This window comes from Apus apus, chromosome 11, assembly GCF_020740795.1.
Source record: "Apus apus isolate bApuApu2 chromosome 11, bApuApu2.pri.cur, whole genome shotgun sequence".
In the NCBI taxonomy this organism is placed as follows: Eukaryota; Metazoa; Chordata; class Aves; order Apodiformes; family Apodidae; genus Apus; species Apus apus.
In genome coordinates, this window is record NC_067292.1 from 11,301,514 (window position 1) to 11,316,231 (window position 14,718).

At 50.7% G+C, this 14,718-nt stretch overlaps 1 protein-coding gene across 1 annotated transcript in view; it reads left to right on the plus strand.

The window, feature by feature from the left end:
- Positions 1–10,374: 10,374 nt before the first annotated feature.
- TSHZ3 (teashirt zinc finger homeobox 3) overlaps positions 10,375–14,718 on the plus strand; it is a 63,382-nt gene continuing 59,038 nt past the window's right edge. The window contains exon 1 of the mRNA XM_051629677.1: positions 10,375–10,666. Within this exon, the coding sequence (XP_051485637.1) occupies positions 10,627–10,666 (40 nt within the window). The 5' untranslated portion in view covers positions 10,375–10,626. The remainder of the gene's footprint in view (positions 10,667–14,718) is intronic.

Here is a 14,718-nt window from a genome sequence, read left to right on the forward strand (position 1 = left end):
TCCTACAGGGACTGCAGATGAAAGCAATGAGCTTATTCCTCTCCTTCCCCACCTCGCCCTCCAGAGGCATCTAAGTGTTGTTATTTTAATACCAACAGCTGTAGTTAAAAAAAAAACAAAACAAAAAAAAAAAACACCAAAACCAACTATCAAAACCTTTACTAGTCCTGCTGCAACAAATATATATAGAAAGACAGTTACAAAACAGTTAACTCAAAAACCAGCAGAAACAGGGAGAGGCAGTAACTTCACTTACTCCCTCACCAACTCCAGCAGCTCCAGTTTTTCTCTGAGTAGCTGCTGTTGTCTCCCAGATGGAGACTATTGGCCTCTGGAGTGAAAGGAAGTTGCCTGTTCCCTCTTTAGGAAGGTGGAGAAGGGTTTCTTGGTGATGGCACCTTGTGTCCTGTGTGGCTCCTGCAGGTGTCAGCGGCTGGTGAGGAGGAGGCAGCAATGGGCTCCGACTGCTGTGGGGCTGCAATCCTTTCCCTGAGGGCCTGTGTTTGGGAGCTGGGGAGGCCCTGACTGCCCTTCTACATCTCATCCCCCTTCTGGCTGTCATTCCAGTTTCCAAGGTACTGCTATTTGGTTGCTCAAAGGAGAGAAAGAAGTAACAAATGTACTGAAATTACCTTGAGATTATTTTGTTCTCTTGTGGAGTTTCTGTGAGAAGGGGGTACCTACTCTATTAACTGCCATTAATATCAAACTTCTACTATTAATAGGATTTGCATATAGAAAGGAAGACGATTGACCTTTAAATTCATTAAATAAAGCAATTTAAAAAATAATTTTAGTTAAAAGCATTAGTGTGATGAAAAATACAAGAGCAAATACATAGACATCAGTATCTGGTCTTTCGTTAACACTAACGAGCAAATTATTACAGGGGAAGATCTGCATCATTTGAATACATATTCCAGCCTCCATACTGATATATATATGATGCAGGGTTATCTTTGTATGGCTCTTCTTTCAGAATGTATTTTCTTCTTATAAGATAGTCTCTTTTTAACTCCCATTGGAGACATCCTTATAAATGAGGAACTGGTCCTCAAGGGACTGGCCTGGCTAGGAAAGTGTGTTATTAAAAGAAAAAAAAGGCATATTAGAATACTAAGCTATATAATTGGCTCATTTATTTGTTTTTGGTTTGGGGTTTTTTTAGAAAATCTTTGAAAAAAATGTATAGCCAAGTTTTAATTAAACATATCCTCTGAATGTTTGAATTGTGTAAGAATTAGAAAATCCTTTGTATTTTAGAGGGATTAATTGCATCTATTTAAGGTTCTTGCTCTAATCTCTGGTACACCGTCTGGTATCACCACTCTTCTTGCAAAGCAGCTACAGTGTCATCAATAACTGCTGTTTGCCCTCATAGCTGGGGCCACAAGCTGCCCCTCAGAGGGGCATTCTCAGCCCATGAGGGGCAATGAAGGGATTCATCTCCTAATCTTCCACACAGGAACAAACATGGGCTCTCTATACCATAACTGGATAAATATGCAAATTCAAAATATTATTGCTTCTAATAATAAATATTGATTTACAAATGCTGAAAAGCTTCTGTTGCCTTCACAGCAAGTAGTCTAAAATGTAATTAGATCAGCAAGGTTTCCACTACCATCTTGCTTTTTGAGTCTGATTCTTGAGACACCAAAGTCCAGTGGCCTCTGGATCTCCAGCATTGCTCTGCTCTTAGGTCTTAACCCCTCAGTGTCTCCTGCTTCTGACAGAGCCCTTTGTAAAGAACTTTGAGATACTCAGATCAAACTTGCTGCTGCCTCAAAGTAGTACTCATCAGTATTTGTGCTAGTTTGTTATGCAGCTCAGAGTATAAATTCAGCTATTTGTTCTGTTCCTCTTCTACCTCAGGCTCCCACAAGTGGGAAGGGGGGAAACCGTTCTGGTTATTCTTCTCAGAGCTCAGCTAATGTCATCTGCTGAATACAGCTCTAAACATCTGAAGTTGGTGAAATTAAATAAAGTGTGAGCATCCTTTCGTCTATAGTTCTTTGCCTTTAAAACAATTACTCATGGTAACCTTAACAATAGCATATTAAGAAAAAAAAATCCTCATAAAAGAATTTAGTGTTAGGATGGAGCTCTGCCTGATATTAGAACAATTATGGAGCAGATGCATCCACTCTGAACAAAGTGACCTTTTCATCAAGTTCCAAAACATTAAAGGTTAAAGAATGTTTGAAAGGAAGTTAATACTTTTAAAACACTAGGAAAAAAATGCCATTCTTTCAAGACCTGACCAAAATCAGTGGGAAACTGTAAGGTGACTGTTAAGGCACATCCAGTCATAATTTAAGCAACTCTTATTACAGAAGGATATAAGGTATTTTACATGGTCTGTTCGATTTTAAAACTAGAGGTGCTCTTTCGGGGAGAAATGAGATTTGATAAGAATAAACACCCAATAAAAGAAATCTGCTCCAAAGCTGGTTAGTTGCAAGTTTAAAGTCACATTTCTTTCTCTCCTTTGTGTACAGATGACGTGAGAACAAAGAGAGGGAATCAATGACGGTGTCAGCTTCTCCGAGTTTCCACATTTCATCTGACCTGGATGGTGCCAACTCTGGTCAGTGAGAGGGCAGTCGGAGCTGCCGCTCCTGCCAGGCGCGTCCCCGCGCCCTCCTGCGCACCAGCGCACCGCGCTGCCCTGCCCGGCCCGCACACCAGCCCCGTGGCGGGGGGCGAGTGCGCGGGGAGGCTGAAACGCGTTCCCGGGGGGCGGGACAGGGGCGCAGCCCCCGAGACCTGCCGGTGGGGGGGCAGTTTCTGCTGCTCGGCCTCCCCGGGAGCGCGGGGCCTCCTCGCTGTGGCCTGATGGCGGCCGCGCCCCAACAGCCCATTTGTGTTATTGTAATTAATTTTTTTCTCGGAGGCGGGAGCCGGGCGCTGGGAGCCCCGCGGGGAAGGGGCGCAGCTCCAAGTCCTGCACATGGTCTGCGCCATCCGGGTCCTGCGCTCTTCGTACGTAATAAATTTAGTCGAGCCCTTCTAAACAGTAGTTGCTGGGCATGCCGGGGAGCGAGGATTTACGACCCGGCAGCCCCTCTATGTCTTTTTTAAATGCCCGTTGGCCGCGTGCCACGCCGGGGCCTACCGGCCTGCACAGCCTCAGTGCCGGGATCAAAGACGCGCGTCGAGGCGCGGAGGCGGCGGGAGGGAGGGAAGGAGCGGGGCTGCGGGACTGGCCGCGCAGCCGTTCTGCTCAGCCCCCCCGGTGCGTATCCCTGGGGGCACCGAGCGCCCCCCGGTCAGCGCTCTTTGGGGGCGGGCGGGGACGGTTGCAGCGCTTCTCCTTCCTCGGCCGGGCAGGAATGAAGCAGTTGGATGGCTTGGAATGTGTCCGCAGCCGGTGGAAAACTTTTTATTACGAGCAACTTGCATATGTTAGTGCAAGGGCTATGTGCAAATCTCTAAAAACAACAACAAAAAAAAAACCCCAAACACGTCTGGGAAATAAGTTTCGGCAAAAAGAAAGAAGGGTTTTGCTCGGGGTTAGCCTTTATCAGCTTCCCACTTCATATATTTTTCCTGTTTTTTTCGAAAAGAAGTGTATCTGCGCACAACAAAATCTTTATTGCGTTAAAGCACAGGCGGCCAGCAAAGGAACAGCTGTGTTAGCTGAGCAATGAAAACTTCCAGGTGATGCAAGAAATAAGAGGGGAATCCCTTCCCCTTCTCCTAGATCCTCCAAATGCCTTTCAAATTAGCCGGCTCTGAGGATCACTGCCAGTCTCCACAAAGGCGTTCCTAAAGCCTGCAGCTAGTAAAACTTTGTATAGGTAAAATTAGCTAAACCCCTTCAGCTAACACAATAGCTTTTGTTGTCACATATGGTGGAGTTCCAGGATCTGTAACTATTTTTCATAAAAGGTTTTCCTACTGCCCAAGTGAATACATTACGCTACAGTAGCTCTGAATGGTATCGCTTATTTCCTTCAAAGCGGCGGCCGATTGTTTCTGCACAGACCTTAAGTTCTTTCAAGGGTTGTGTGTGTGTGTGTGTGTGGAAATGATAATGCAGCGGGACTGAATCGCGACGATAGATCTTATTTTAGCACGCAGCACCTCCAAAAAGTGGAGCCCCAGGGATAGCGGCAAATGCCGGGGGAGCGGGTCGAGGGAGGCCGGAGCGGCTGGGGCGAGTAGGAGCTCGCGGGCACCCCAAAACGCGACGGTGCCTCTACCCGGCCCACCCCGGCCCGCGGGGCTGCCGCCCGGCCCCGGCTTGCCCCAGGGGAGAGCAGCGGTGGCGGCATCAGCATCCCGGCAGAGCCGGGGCCGCGGAGCCGCTCTCGCCGCCCAAGTTGAATTCGCGAACTTGCTGGCGGCGGGAAGGCGGGCACAGGCTGCTCCGCGGCCGGCGTGGGGCTGGGGGCTTCGCCTGCGCAGGGGCCCCGCGGGAGAGGAAGGGCGGGCGCAGCGCTGCGCGCCCGGCAGCAGGAGGCTGCGGGCCGGGGGTGCGGGTAGCGCTGCCCGCTCCGCCCGGGGGCTGCCGCGGCACGAGGCGGGGGCCGGGGTCCAGTTCCCCGGGAGCTCCCTCGTAGGGCTCGGCGTCTTCCTGAGCCAAAGTTTTCCCCACCACTGTAGGTTGGGGTTGTTGTTGTGTTGGTTTTTGCGAGTTTTTTTGAGGTGGTTAATTTCTGGTATCTGGGGTAAGGTGGTGAATTACTTTTAGCTCCAGACAGAAGCGAATCGATTCGGACAATATTACCTACAGCTTAAAAGGAATCCTTCAAAATATCAAATCACCGGGAGTGCTTACACCTTTTCTAACTGTTTTCCCCGTGCTCTTTCCGAAATGCCTGGTCCTGATCGCAAGGACACTGCTGTTCCAATTCTGATGTTTCTGGGGCTTATTGTATGTCAGAACTGCGAAAGTCCTCTGGACAATTTGCAGGCAAAACATCTGGTTCGTTAAAGCAAAGCTACTGGACTAAGACAAACAAACTTTGCTGCTGTGTAAATTCACTTACCCAAACAATTTACATTCAAGCAAAGATTTTAGCCCGAAGAAAAACTTTTATTCATTTGTATCGAGGAGGTTTGGGAATTCAGAGGCATTTTAAAATTATTTTGCTCTAATAAAGTTATGGAGATATTACAAAATGTCTTTGTTCTCTTCTCAGATTATTATTACTGTTATAATTATTATTGACAACACTTTGTGTTTTACAAAAGTAGAGTATCGTTTTCGGTCGCGGGCAGTGGTGTTTTTAAACAAACTTGTCAGATCCATATTCATCTACTTCAGCCTTGATGAAAACTGTTTCTTCTTTGTTCTTCGCCGGGAGAACCCGAGGTACTTTCCGCACACTTTCTGCATGTCGATGGGTGCCACCGAGGCGTTCGGAAGGAGCCGAGGTCGTTCCATGGAGCAGAAGGCAGCGGGTGCCCGGCAAAGCTGGGGGTGCCGCGCCCCCCGCGCCCGGCCCGGGCGATGCCTCCCGCTGCTCCCGGCTCCGCCCGCGCCTGCCGGGGCTTCCCGGGCGGACCCGCCGGCAGGTGAGGGGCCCTGCCGCTCTGCCCGCGCCTGCTGCGGGGCTGCCCTCCCTGCCTCCCCTTCCCGCAGCCCGGCTCCCCAGCCTGGCCCCGGCACCCCCTCCCCGGCAGCTCGGCCGTGGCTCGGCGGGGCACCCCCGCCTGGCAGCAGGCGCCTGGAGAGGCCCCAGCTCGCTGCTGCCCTGCCTGTGCCGCCTGTGCGGGGACACTCGGCTGGCGGGGACTCGCGGGAGTGGCTGGAGGGGCTGGAGGCGCCCGCAGAGCAGGGCTGGTGCTCGGGGCCAGCGCCCGGGAAAGGAGCAGTTCGCACACCGGGTTTGACCCCTCTGAAAGCAATCAAGCGATGCTAACAAATGAGTCTCCGAGAGAAGCTAGACACGCACATGAGGACCTCGACGCACGTTTCTCCCTTCCTTGTTTGCAATGAACAAGTGGCGAAACATCAACACGCTGCTCGGGAGAGAGAAAGGTTAAAGTCCGAAACACGCTGATTTCTCCGAGGCAGCTGCGCCAAGTTTAATCAACTTCCTTACTGATCCTCTCTGGCCATTCCCGTAACCAACAGTTAATTTCAATGGTTCTTTTATCAGCTCAGCCTGCTGCGTCCACTCGGACCTGGGTGGCGGGAGAGGGGCTTCTTGGGGTAGAGTTGGAGTTTTCATATAGGGGAATGAAAAGAGCAGTGAAAATACACAACAAAGAAAGTGTATTAAACGATGTACACTGTTGAAATATAAAACAGTCTTAGCTCATGGAAAGTTCAGGAGTGATGGTTATCTAATTATGTGACTTATAAATAATTGGTGCCTTGGTTTAAAAGTGCCGGGAAGAGAGAGCTCAGAGCTGAGCCTAATATGCTGAGCCTTTGTAGATGGAGTCTGTACAGTCATTGATTTTATGCATTATGTTTGTAAATGTTACACTTAATAAAATTACGGTTTCTGTCTCTCTGAAACACACTATGATTCCCAAAGAAGCTAAGGCACATGAAGGAATCTGCATTTTTCTCTGTAATTCTCGTGATAGAAAGTTTAGTAGATTTTTTTTTCTTCCTTAAAAATCTAGATATAGTTAACACCAATTTTTCCCACAACTTCCTGAGCGTTTTGGCACTAAGAGTTGTGAATGTTAAGTGCAGTGCATGTGTCTGTGTGCACGTACATCTGCTGCCTCTTTCTTTCTCTCTCTCACACACACAGGAGAGTTATTAGTTCTAATTGAACTGAGCACGTTCCTCCAATTACTGCTTACGGGAAGCTTAACTTTTTTCACTCACACCCCCAGTCCCAACTGGGCGCTCTGCTACAAGCCCAGTGCCCTCTGCGGCCAGCGCTGTGGCCCGCCCTTTGAAAAGCAAGGTAAGTGTGGTTAGACAAACCTCACCAGACATCAGGGCTGGTGATTTTCTCGCAAATGTTTGTTTTAGTGATAGCGTTCAGCTGCTGAAGTTGCAACCTGCCAGCATCTTCCAGGCAGGCTGCACTTCTGCGAGAGGGAGAGCTCTGCGAGGGAATCTGTTAAAATACACATGCCACTAAATTCATAAATACATGCATGTAGCTGAGTACAAGGACGAGAGGAGGACTGCACGTCGTGGAGCTCAGCAGCTGAGGCAGGCGGAGGGAGAGTAATCGTCGCGCCCCACGCAGAGCCCCGGCCCCGCTCGGGTCCCGGCCCCGCTCCGGTGGCCCCGGCCGCTCCGCGCCCTGCGCCGGGCTGGGAGCTTGCACCGCATCCCCCGGGCTGTGCCTAAGGTACAGCTAGTGGAAGATGAGAGGGTTTGGGTGGAGGGAGGTGGAAGGAAAAAAGCTGTTGCAACTTGCAAGCCCCCCAGAATTAGTGGCTGGCCGCGGCAGCGTTCTCCTCAGGGTGCCCCGCAGCCCGCTAATGGAAGATGGAACAATTCCTGGCGCTGGAGAGGACTCTCGCACATTTAAGAATAGCCTTTACAGGACTGAAATGACTAAACACGCCGTATCACTTTTATTTTGCTGTAGTTTTCAGGGCATTTTATCGGCGCCTGGTGGCAGGCTGAGCTTCTCCGTGCTCTGTGCAGCCGGGCAGGAACAAAGCCGGCCGGGGCCCGGCTCTCCGCACCCTCAGCGGGGTCTCCCAAAGTTTGTTCTAGCCTCTCCCGCTCCAGAGCTCGGAGAAATCGTCCATGTTGCGCAGCGCCCGCCGGTTCGGCCGGGCAGCAGCTCCCTCGGCCCGAAGTTCACCATCTCCGCGGCTCGGTGTGTGCTCGGTCCCGAGGCAGCCGCGGCCCCGCGGAGCCGGCAGCGCAGCCGCGGCCCCGGCCGCATCCTTCGGGGGAGGAGTGGGGGGACATAAATTATTTAGGTTTTCTATTTCCTAATCCTTCTTAAAGGGGAAGGAGGGAGAGGGGAAGAACGGGTGATTACTCGCAGCCTAGCCCTCTCTGTTTTCCAAGGCTGTCTAACATTTGTAAATACTTATGCTGCGGCTGGTCCCCTCCTTCCTGGTTAAGTTGTTTAGTATGTTGGTTATTTGTACTGAATCCCGGTCTGTGTTGTGTCTGATGTGTTGTCGTTGCAATGTGCAGCCAGGGTGACACTGATGGATGCGCCAATGGTGAGACGGACAGATGTTAGGGCGGATCTAGCGGCATGCACCGCCACAGCGGCGGAGCCCGCCCGCCCGCCCGGGGCTGCCAGCGCCGCAGCCCCGCGCCCCGTCCTGCTGCGAGCGCTCCCACACACGCACACGCACACACACACACACACACACACGGGGGCTTTTTTGGGGAGGGGGGGGAACGTCTCAGTGTCGTCTCTTAAGTAGATCTGATCGCTCCTTCTGTCAGCAGATACTGTAACTGTGAGCAGCAACCAGCGAGTATCAATGAGATGGAACTGAGCGAATTTGGCAGCAGAAGCGGCAATTGACAACTCACCATTTTCTTGTTTGCAAGAAATGTTTCGTTTTCCCCCAACAGTAGCAATTTCCCGGGGACTTTAGGCGACTGCGATTATTATTATTTTTTTCCATCCTAAAGGACAGCTTTTTTAAAAAAATCAACTAATAACAATAATAAGCAAAAAAAAAAAAAAATCCCAAACCTTCTCTACCCTTCATGTAAAGTGTTTGAATTTCCTGCAACTTGAAAAGGAAAAGCAAGAGAGCGGCGCGGCGGCTTTATAGGATGTGAAGACGCAACATCTGCACTTAGTCAGGTATTTGGAATTATCCCAAATCTCGAAGAATGGGGGCGAGTGGAGATTTTTTTTTTTTAATCTTACCGTAAAAGTGAGATCATCTTTTTTAAATTATTTTTTTTTTAGTTCCTCCCCTTGAACTTAAAACAACAACAACAACAACAAAAAACGCTACTGTTTTTTTTTTTTTTGTTGGGTGTTTTCCCCTCCCCCGCCTCTCCCTCTCCCCCCCACCTCTCCCGCAGCCCGGGCGGCCCCGGCAGCGCGGTGGTGCGGTGCGGTGCGGCCGCTGCGCGGGGCCGTGCGCGGGCGCGCAGGGAGGCCGGCGGGGGCCCCCGCGCGCCCCCCGCGCCCCGGCCCGCCCCGCTGCTGCGCGGCCCCGCCGCCCAGGGATGCACAATCGAACCCGCAGCACATCGATCCGCCGGCGCTCGCTGAACGGGAGCGCGGCGCCTCGGCAGTGAACTTGGACCAAAAAAAAAACCCAAACCCCTAACCAAAAACCTAAACAACCTAAAAAAACCCCAAAAACTAAAACCGGAACAAAAAAAACACCCAAAAAGAGAGAGAGAGAGGGGGGGAGAAAGCCCCCAGAGGAGGGAAAGAGGGCAAAGTGATCTCCCCTCCGGAGCCGGGGCGCGCGGCCGGTCCGTCGGGGGCCCCGCGGGGCCGGCCCAGGCGCCGCCGTTAACGGCTGCCGAGCCCCGCGGCCCCCGCCCGCCCGCAGGCGCGAAGCGGAGCCCGGGCGGCCGCGGCGCCAGCCAGGTGGGAGCCGGAGGGCTGGATGTGTGCGGGCGGGCGGCCAGCAGCTGCCCGGCGCGCCGGTGAGTGGGGCCGGGGCGGGCGGCGAGGCGGGGGCCCGGTCCTGCCGCCGCCGCTGTCACCTCACGGGGCGGCGGGGCTCTGCGGGGCCGGGGCTCCGGGAGCGGGGGCCGGGCCCTCCTCGCCGGGGGTGGGGAGGGGGGGAGGGCGGAGGGGGCAGAGGCTGCCTGGGGGTCGGGAGGGTCCCGCGCCCCGGCGTGGCTGGGCGGGGGGGGGGGGGCTGCGGCGGGGAACGGGTGTGCGCGGGGGCGGAAAGGGAAGGGCTGCCGGCGGGGAGCGGAGCGGGCAGCCCTGCCCTGCCTGGGGGCGTCCGGCGGGCCGAGCCCCTCCGCGGCTGCGGGCTGCTGAGGAGAGCGGCGGCGCGCGAAGTTGGGCGGCGGAGGGGGCGCGGCGCGCGGGCGGGGGGTGCCCCGCTGCTGCCGCCGCCCCGGGCGGACCCTTGGCCGCCGCCGTGTGCGTGTCCGGCCGGCGCCGGGCGGTCCGGCGGCGCGATGCGCAAAGAGTTAAGGTGCCGTCCGGGGCGGGAGGCAGTGGGAGCGCGGTGCCCCTTTCCCTTCGTGCCGACTAGTTTGAGTGACACTGCGATCATCTCGTTTCCCTTCAAGCTTCGCCTGTTGCCGCCGCCGCCGCCGCTCCAGCGCCGAGCCGGGAGCCGGAGAGTGGAGAGAGCAGGCTGAGGCTCCGCCGACTCCTGCCAAGAAATCCCCCGTCTTTATGCCGTGATCTCCCAGCCCGGCCAGGCACCGGGGGCGCAGGGTGGGGTGGGGGGGACTGCGGGCTCTCCCCAGCCCTCCCGCCCGCACACCTCTTCGGGGGGCTTCCCCTCCTCCTTCCTCCGGGGCGATTTGTCAAACTTCCCCCCTCTTCTGCCAGCAGCAGCAGCAGCAGCAGCAGGGCTGTCCTCTCCTCTGTGCCGCCTCCTCCTCCGCCGCCGCCTCCTCCTTCTCTTCCTCGGCATCGTGTATGCACAGCAACAAAAAATATATCCCCAACCCAGCCCTCAAGCCGAGACTGGAGCAGCTCACCGGATCGCTGGGGCTAAAGCAACTCTTCCCACCCCCGCGCCCAGGCAGCCCCCCCCCGCCGCCGGCCGCAGGAGCTCAGCATGCCGAGGAGGAAGCAGCAAGCGCCCCGGCGCGCAGCAGGTACGCGAGCCGCCTTCCCCGGCCGGTTGTGTCTCCTCTCGCTTTCCTCCGGCTCTTCCATAACCGCTTTCCAGCGGGCTGAGCCCGTCGGTCTGTGCCGGGCTCCCTCGCTGCCCCGCTCCCTGCGCTCGCACGCTGCATATAGGGGATTTTGCAGGGCAGCTCTTGGTCTGGAGGCACAACGCTGTGGCGTGTGTTTGTGAGCAGATTTTATTTTATTCCATTTTGTTTATTTTTTCTTGGTTGAGGTGGCATGAGTGGGGGCGCGTGGAAGCCCTTTCCCTACTTTGTTACCCACTTTGATTTATTCCTAACTCTGCAGTTGCCCGACTCAGTTCTGGGGGCAACACTTTGTGAAAGCCAGGCAGGGATGTGCGGGCACAGGCTCCGTGTCCACGTATTATCTGTGTGACTCTGGGGGTGGGGGAAGGTGACGAATTTTATTCATTTCCAGCCCATACTTTGGCACCTACTTTGGGTCTTTCCCTTGTAGTCTTCGTTCTTCTCAATCCCTTTCCCTCACAGGCAAGTGGTTTGTGAAAGCCACTGAAAATACTCTTTAATATTTTTTTTTTCTGTAAAAAGAGATAGGATATTTATGGCATGCTGTGAATGAAGTGGTAGGGACAAAGTGATTTGGAGGGTCCGCAGTGTTACTTGGAAATCCAAGCCCAGAACTGGCTCCTTTGCCCAACTTTTATCTTTTCTCTCTTCCCCTCGTGCTGCACTGGAGGTGTCTGCTGGACAGACAGACCCACCTGGTTGGTCACTTTCTTTGGCAACCTCTGCTGCTAATCCTATTGATTTCTTATTTATGAGTCCAGATGAGAAGCTGCAAAGGAAACCAAAGGGAAGAGGGGGGGGGAAGAAGTGTCTGTGTATTGTCAAATGACTGGCGAATGCTTCTGATAGTGCCTTTACAATTTCCTCCATGTTTTTTTTTCTCTTTAGAAATACTTTGGTAGGCTTTGTCCCGGTGAGGTTTTTTGTTTGTTTGTTCTGTTTTCTTTATGACAGAAATATCAGCTCCTGCTAAACTTAAGCAGTATTTTTTTTTTTTTTTTAAAGTCAGATTGAAAAGAAAACAGGTTTGTTTTTTTTAAAAAAGCCCCACATCATTTTACAGTAATCCTTAGTTTGTGGGCTGTGTGGGCTATAGGATATGTGGGCTGGAAAAGGTTTCCTTGGCCTGTTGCCATCCTTGATTTGATGGCTGATTGATCGCCTGTCATCTGCCTGCCTTTGATCTATTCATTCCCGATAAACATCAATAAATCACTTGCCATGGTAACGCCAGACTCGGTGACGTCACACGTGGCCTGTCAACTCTGTCAGCGCAACTTCAGGGGCTCTTGGCTGAATGTGCCACATAGCCACATGGATGAGGGCTTCCAGAGGCGTGGGGCTGGCTGAGGTGAGGGAACACGATGGAGTTTGTTTAGGGACAGATACGGGGGACCAGAGTGTGCCAGCCATGCTTTGCCCTTCCTGCAAAGGAAGGCTCCAAGCTGAGAGGGTGCAGAAGTTTTCCAGAGGCTCCGGCAGCTGTATCGATGGGGTGTCTGTACTTGTGCTCTAACAACTCGAAGCAGGTAGTCCTGGGCTTAGTAGGGTGTTGTTAGAAAACGGGTGTTGGGAGCTGTGACAGTGCTTTCACACTGTCTGACAACTTCTCAGAGTGGTGTGGTTTGAATTTAGTAAACATCAAGGGATTCAGGGAATAATGCAGATCGTAAATAGCTACGTACACATTTCCTTTCTTCTCTGACCTATACATGCGTTCACCTGGGATGCTGAAACACAGAAATAGACTTTCCAGCAGTCTTACTCCATATACTAACAGCTAGAAAGTTTGGAAAGTTTTGCACTACAGTAGTGATATGATCTAGGAAAAGATATCACAGCCAAATACTTCCTGATAATATTTTGCGTTTCTGGCCTGTGCCATCAGATAATGCTTTTCAAATAAATTAAAAGGTGAACTTTTCTAATCCTTGTGAAATTCTATTTTGTAAAGTTATTTTAGTTATGCAAAGTCTAGCTCTTCCAAGTATTTGACATATTCAGCTGTGCTGTGTGCTGGGCTCTCCGTAGGCTGGAAGACATTGTTTCTGCACTAAACACACATTCTGAGGTATCTTTTTCTCTCTGCCACTCTCTGACTCTCCCTCCTTTCTCAAGTGAATCATCCATGATGTGTGATCTGTCTTTCACATTTAGCAGAAGTGTAATCTCTTTAAACTTTTAGCTTTTTGATGGCCACATTAAACATTTAGTATTGTGCTTAATTGCTTCCCATTGAAATGCTGTTTTATTGGTCACATTGGAAATGTTACTTTTTCTAATAGCAGTAAATGCAACGGCCTTTTTTTTAACACCTTAAAAACAGCTAAGAAATAACAGGTTAGTTAAGAAATATTCATTACAAAAACTTGACTGCAGGACTAATAGGAGATGGAAGAATGGTTTTGCTCTATCAAAATGACCCGTCAAAACGACTTTGTTTCATATTTGATTTAATTGTCTCTCTCCTGACAGGCACATTCATCAATAGCTTAATGGTCAATCAGAAGTTGGCAGAGTGAGTGCTTTCATTCTTTCCCATACACTAGCTTTGGCTTTACTTTATCAAAATGCCTCTGCCTAATGGATATGGGGGATGTAGGATGACTGAAGGGCTACTTATTTGAGAAGAGTGAAAAAAGAAGAACATTTATGCTGTTGATAAGTGCATGAAGATAAATAAGTGAGCTGCATGAGGCATTTTATTTTAAGACAGAAGAAACTTACAATTTTTTTCCCCTTCTTTTTGGCTTCAGAGCTGCAAGTTATAAGGTTCATGACTGCTTTTGTGGCATACTGAGAGTGATGACAAATTGATTGCTTGGTACTGAGAGAGAAAAAAAGGTGCTGGTGGGGGGAGAATTAAAGATGTCTGCTGATTGGTAACTCAGGAAATCCAGTCCCCAGCAACCTTGAGAATACTCGAGATATTTTTTTTTCTCCATACTGAAAGGTCCGCTCAGCCATAAAAAAAGAAAAGTTGTTTTGCCAGCTTCATTAGTGTTCACCTAATTAGCTGTAAACCTGATGGATTCCTGACAGCTTTAATGATTGGAGATGACAAGCTCCACGCAGTGTCATCCAGCAGAATTAGGTTTGCAGCTAGTTTGATGTAATCAAGTTGATATTACACAGTCCTGGTTGCCTTTAGTTGTGCATTAACTCAATTTTCTGCTGCAGGTGACAAATGGGCTTTGGTACCTGGATAATCATGTCATAGGAATTAGGGCCCTTTTAATGGTCTGGAGTAGAATAACAACAACAAAGAACTCTCAGCAGCACAGAGCTCACAGACATAACAGACAGGTGCACAAATTCTTTATGTCTAGCCCAAGTGTTAACACCACACTGCAGAAGACTAAAGCTGTCTCTGAGAATCAAGAATCTGGAAAAATGATAATTTCAGTTTGTTTGCTTTGAGACTCAGGTGAATGTCATAGATAAATTTTGGAGGAAGAGTCAGGAATGCTAGTTTTATTCCTCACCTGTTAAAAGCAAGAAGGTGGTCAGAATTGCTGCCCCAAAGACTGCTGTCATTTAAGTCAGAAGGAGGAAGATATTTACTGGTTAGAGGCTACTGTCTAGGAAAGCTAAGATACTGTATTAATAGAGGCCAGTACTTATCTGTCCTGAAATTATAGTTTTCACTTGCATCTTTATTTAAAAGCTCTATGTAAAAGATCAAGAAAACTTACTTCCTACTGACAGATATGACTTAATACATATTTTGTATATATACAGAGCTCTTCTGAGGCGGGATTGGGAACTAATGATTTGTTGGAAACTAATTTACTTTTTTTTTTTTTTAATTGAATAGAGCAATTACTGGTTTTTAGACCCAGACAACCACACTGAGTTTTCAACCCTCTGGAAAAAACACAAGCAACTCGTGCCCATGGTATATTTATTTTATTTTTTTCTATGGAGTATGGTTTAAACCCTGGAAATAGCTGCATACTTTTTGGACTCTTCACAGCTTCAGTGCTTAC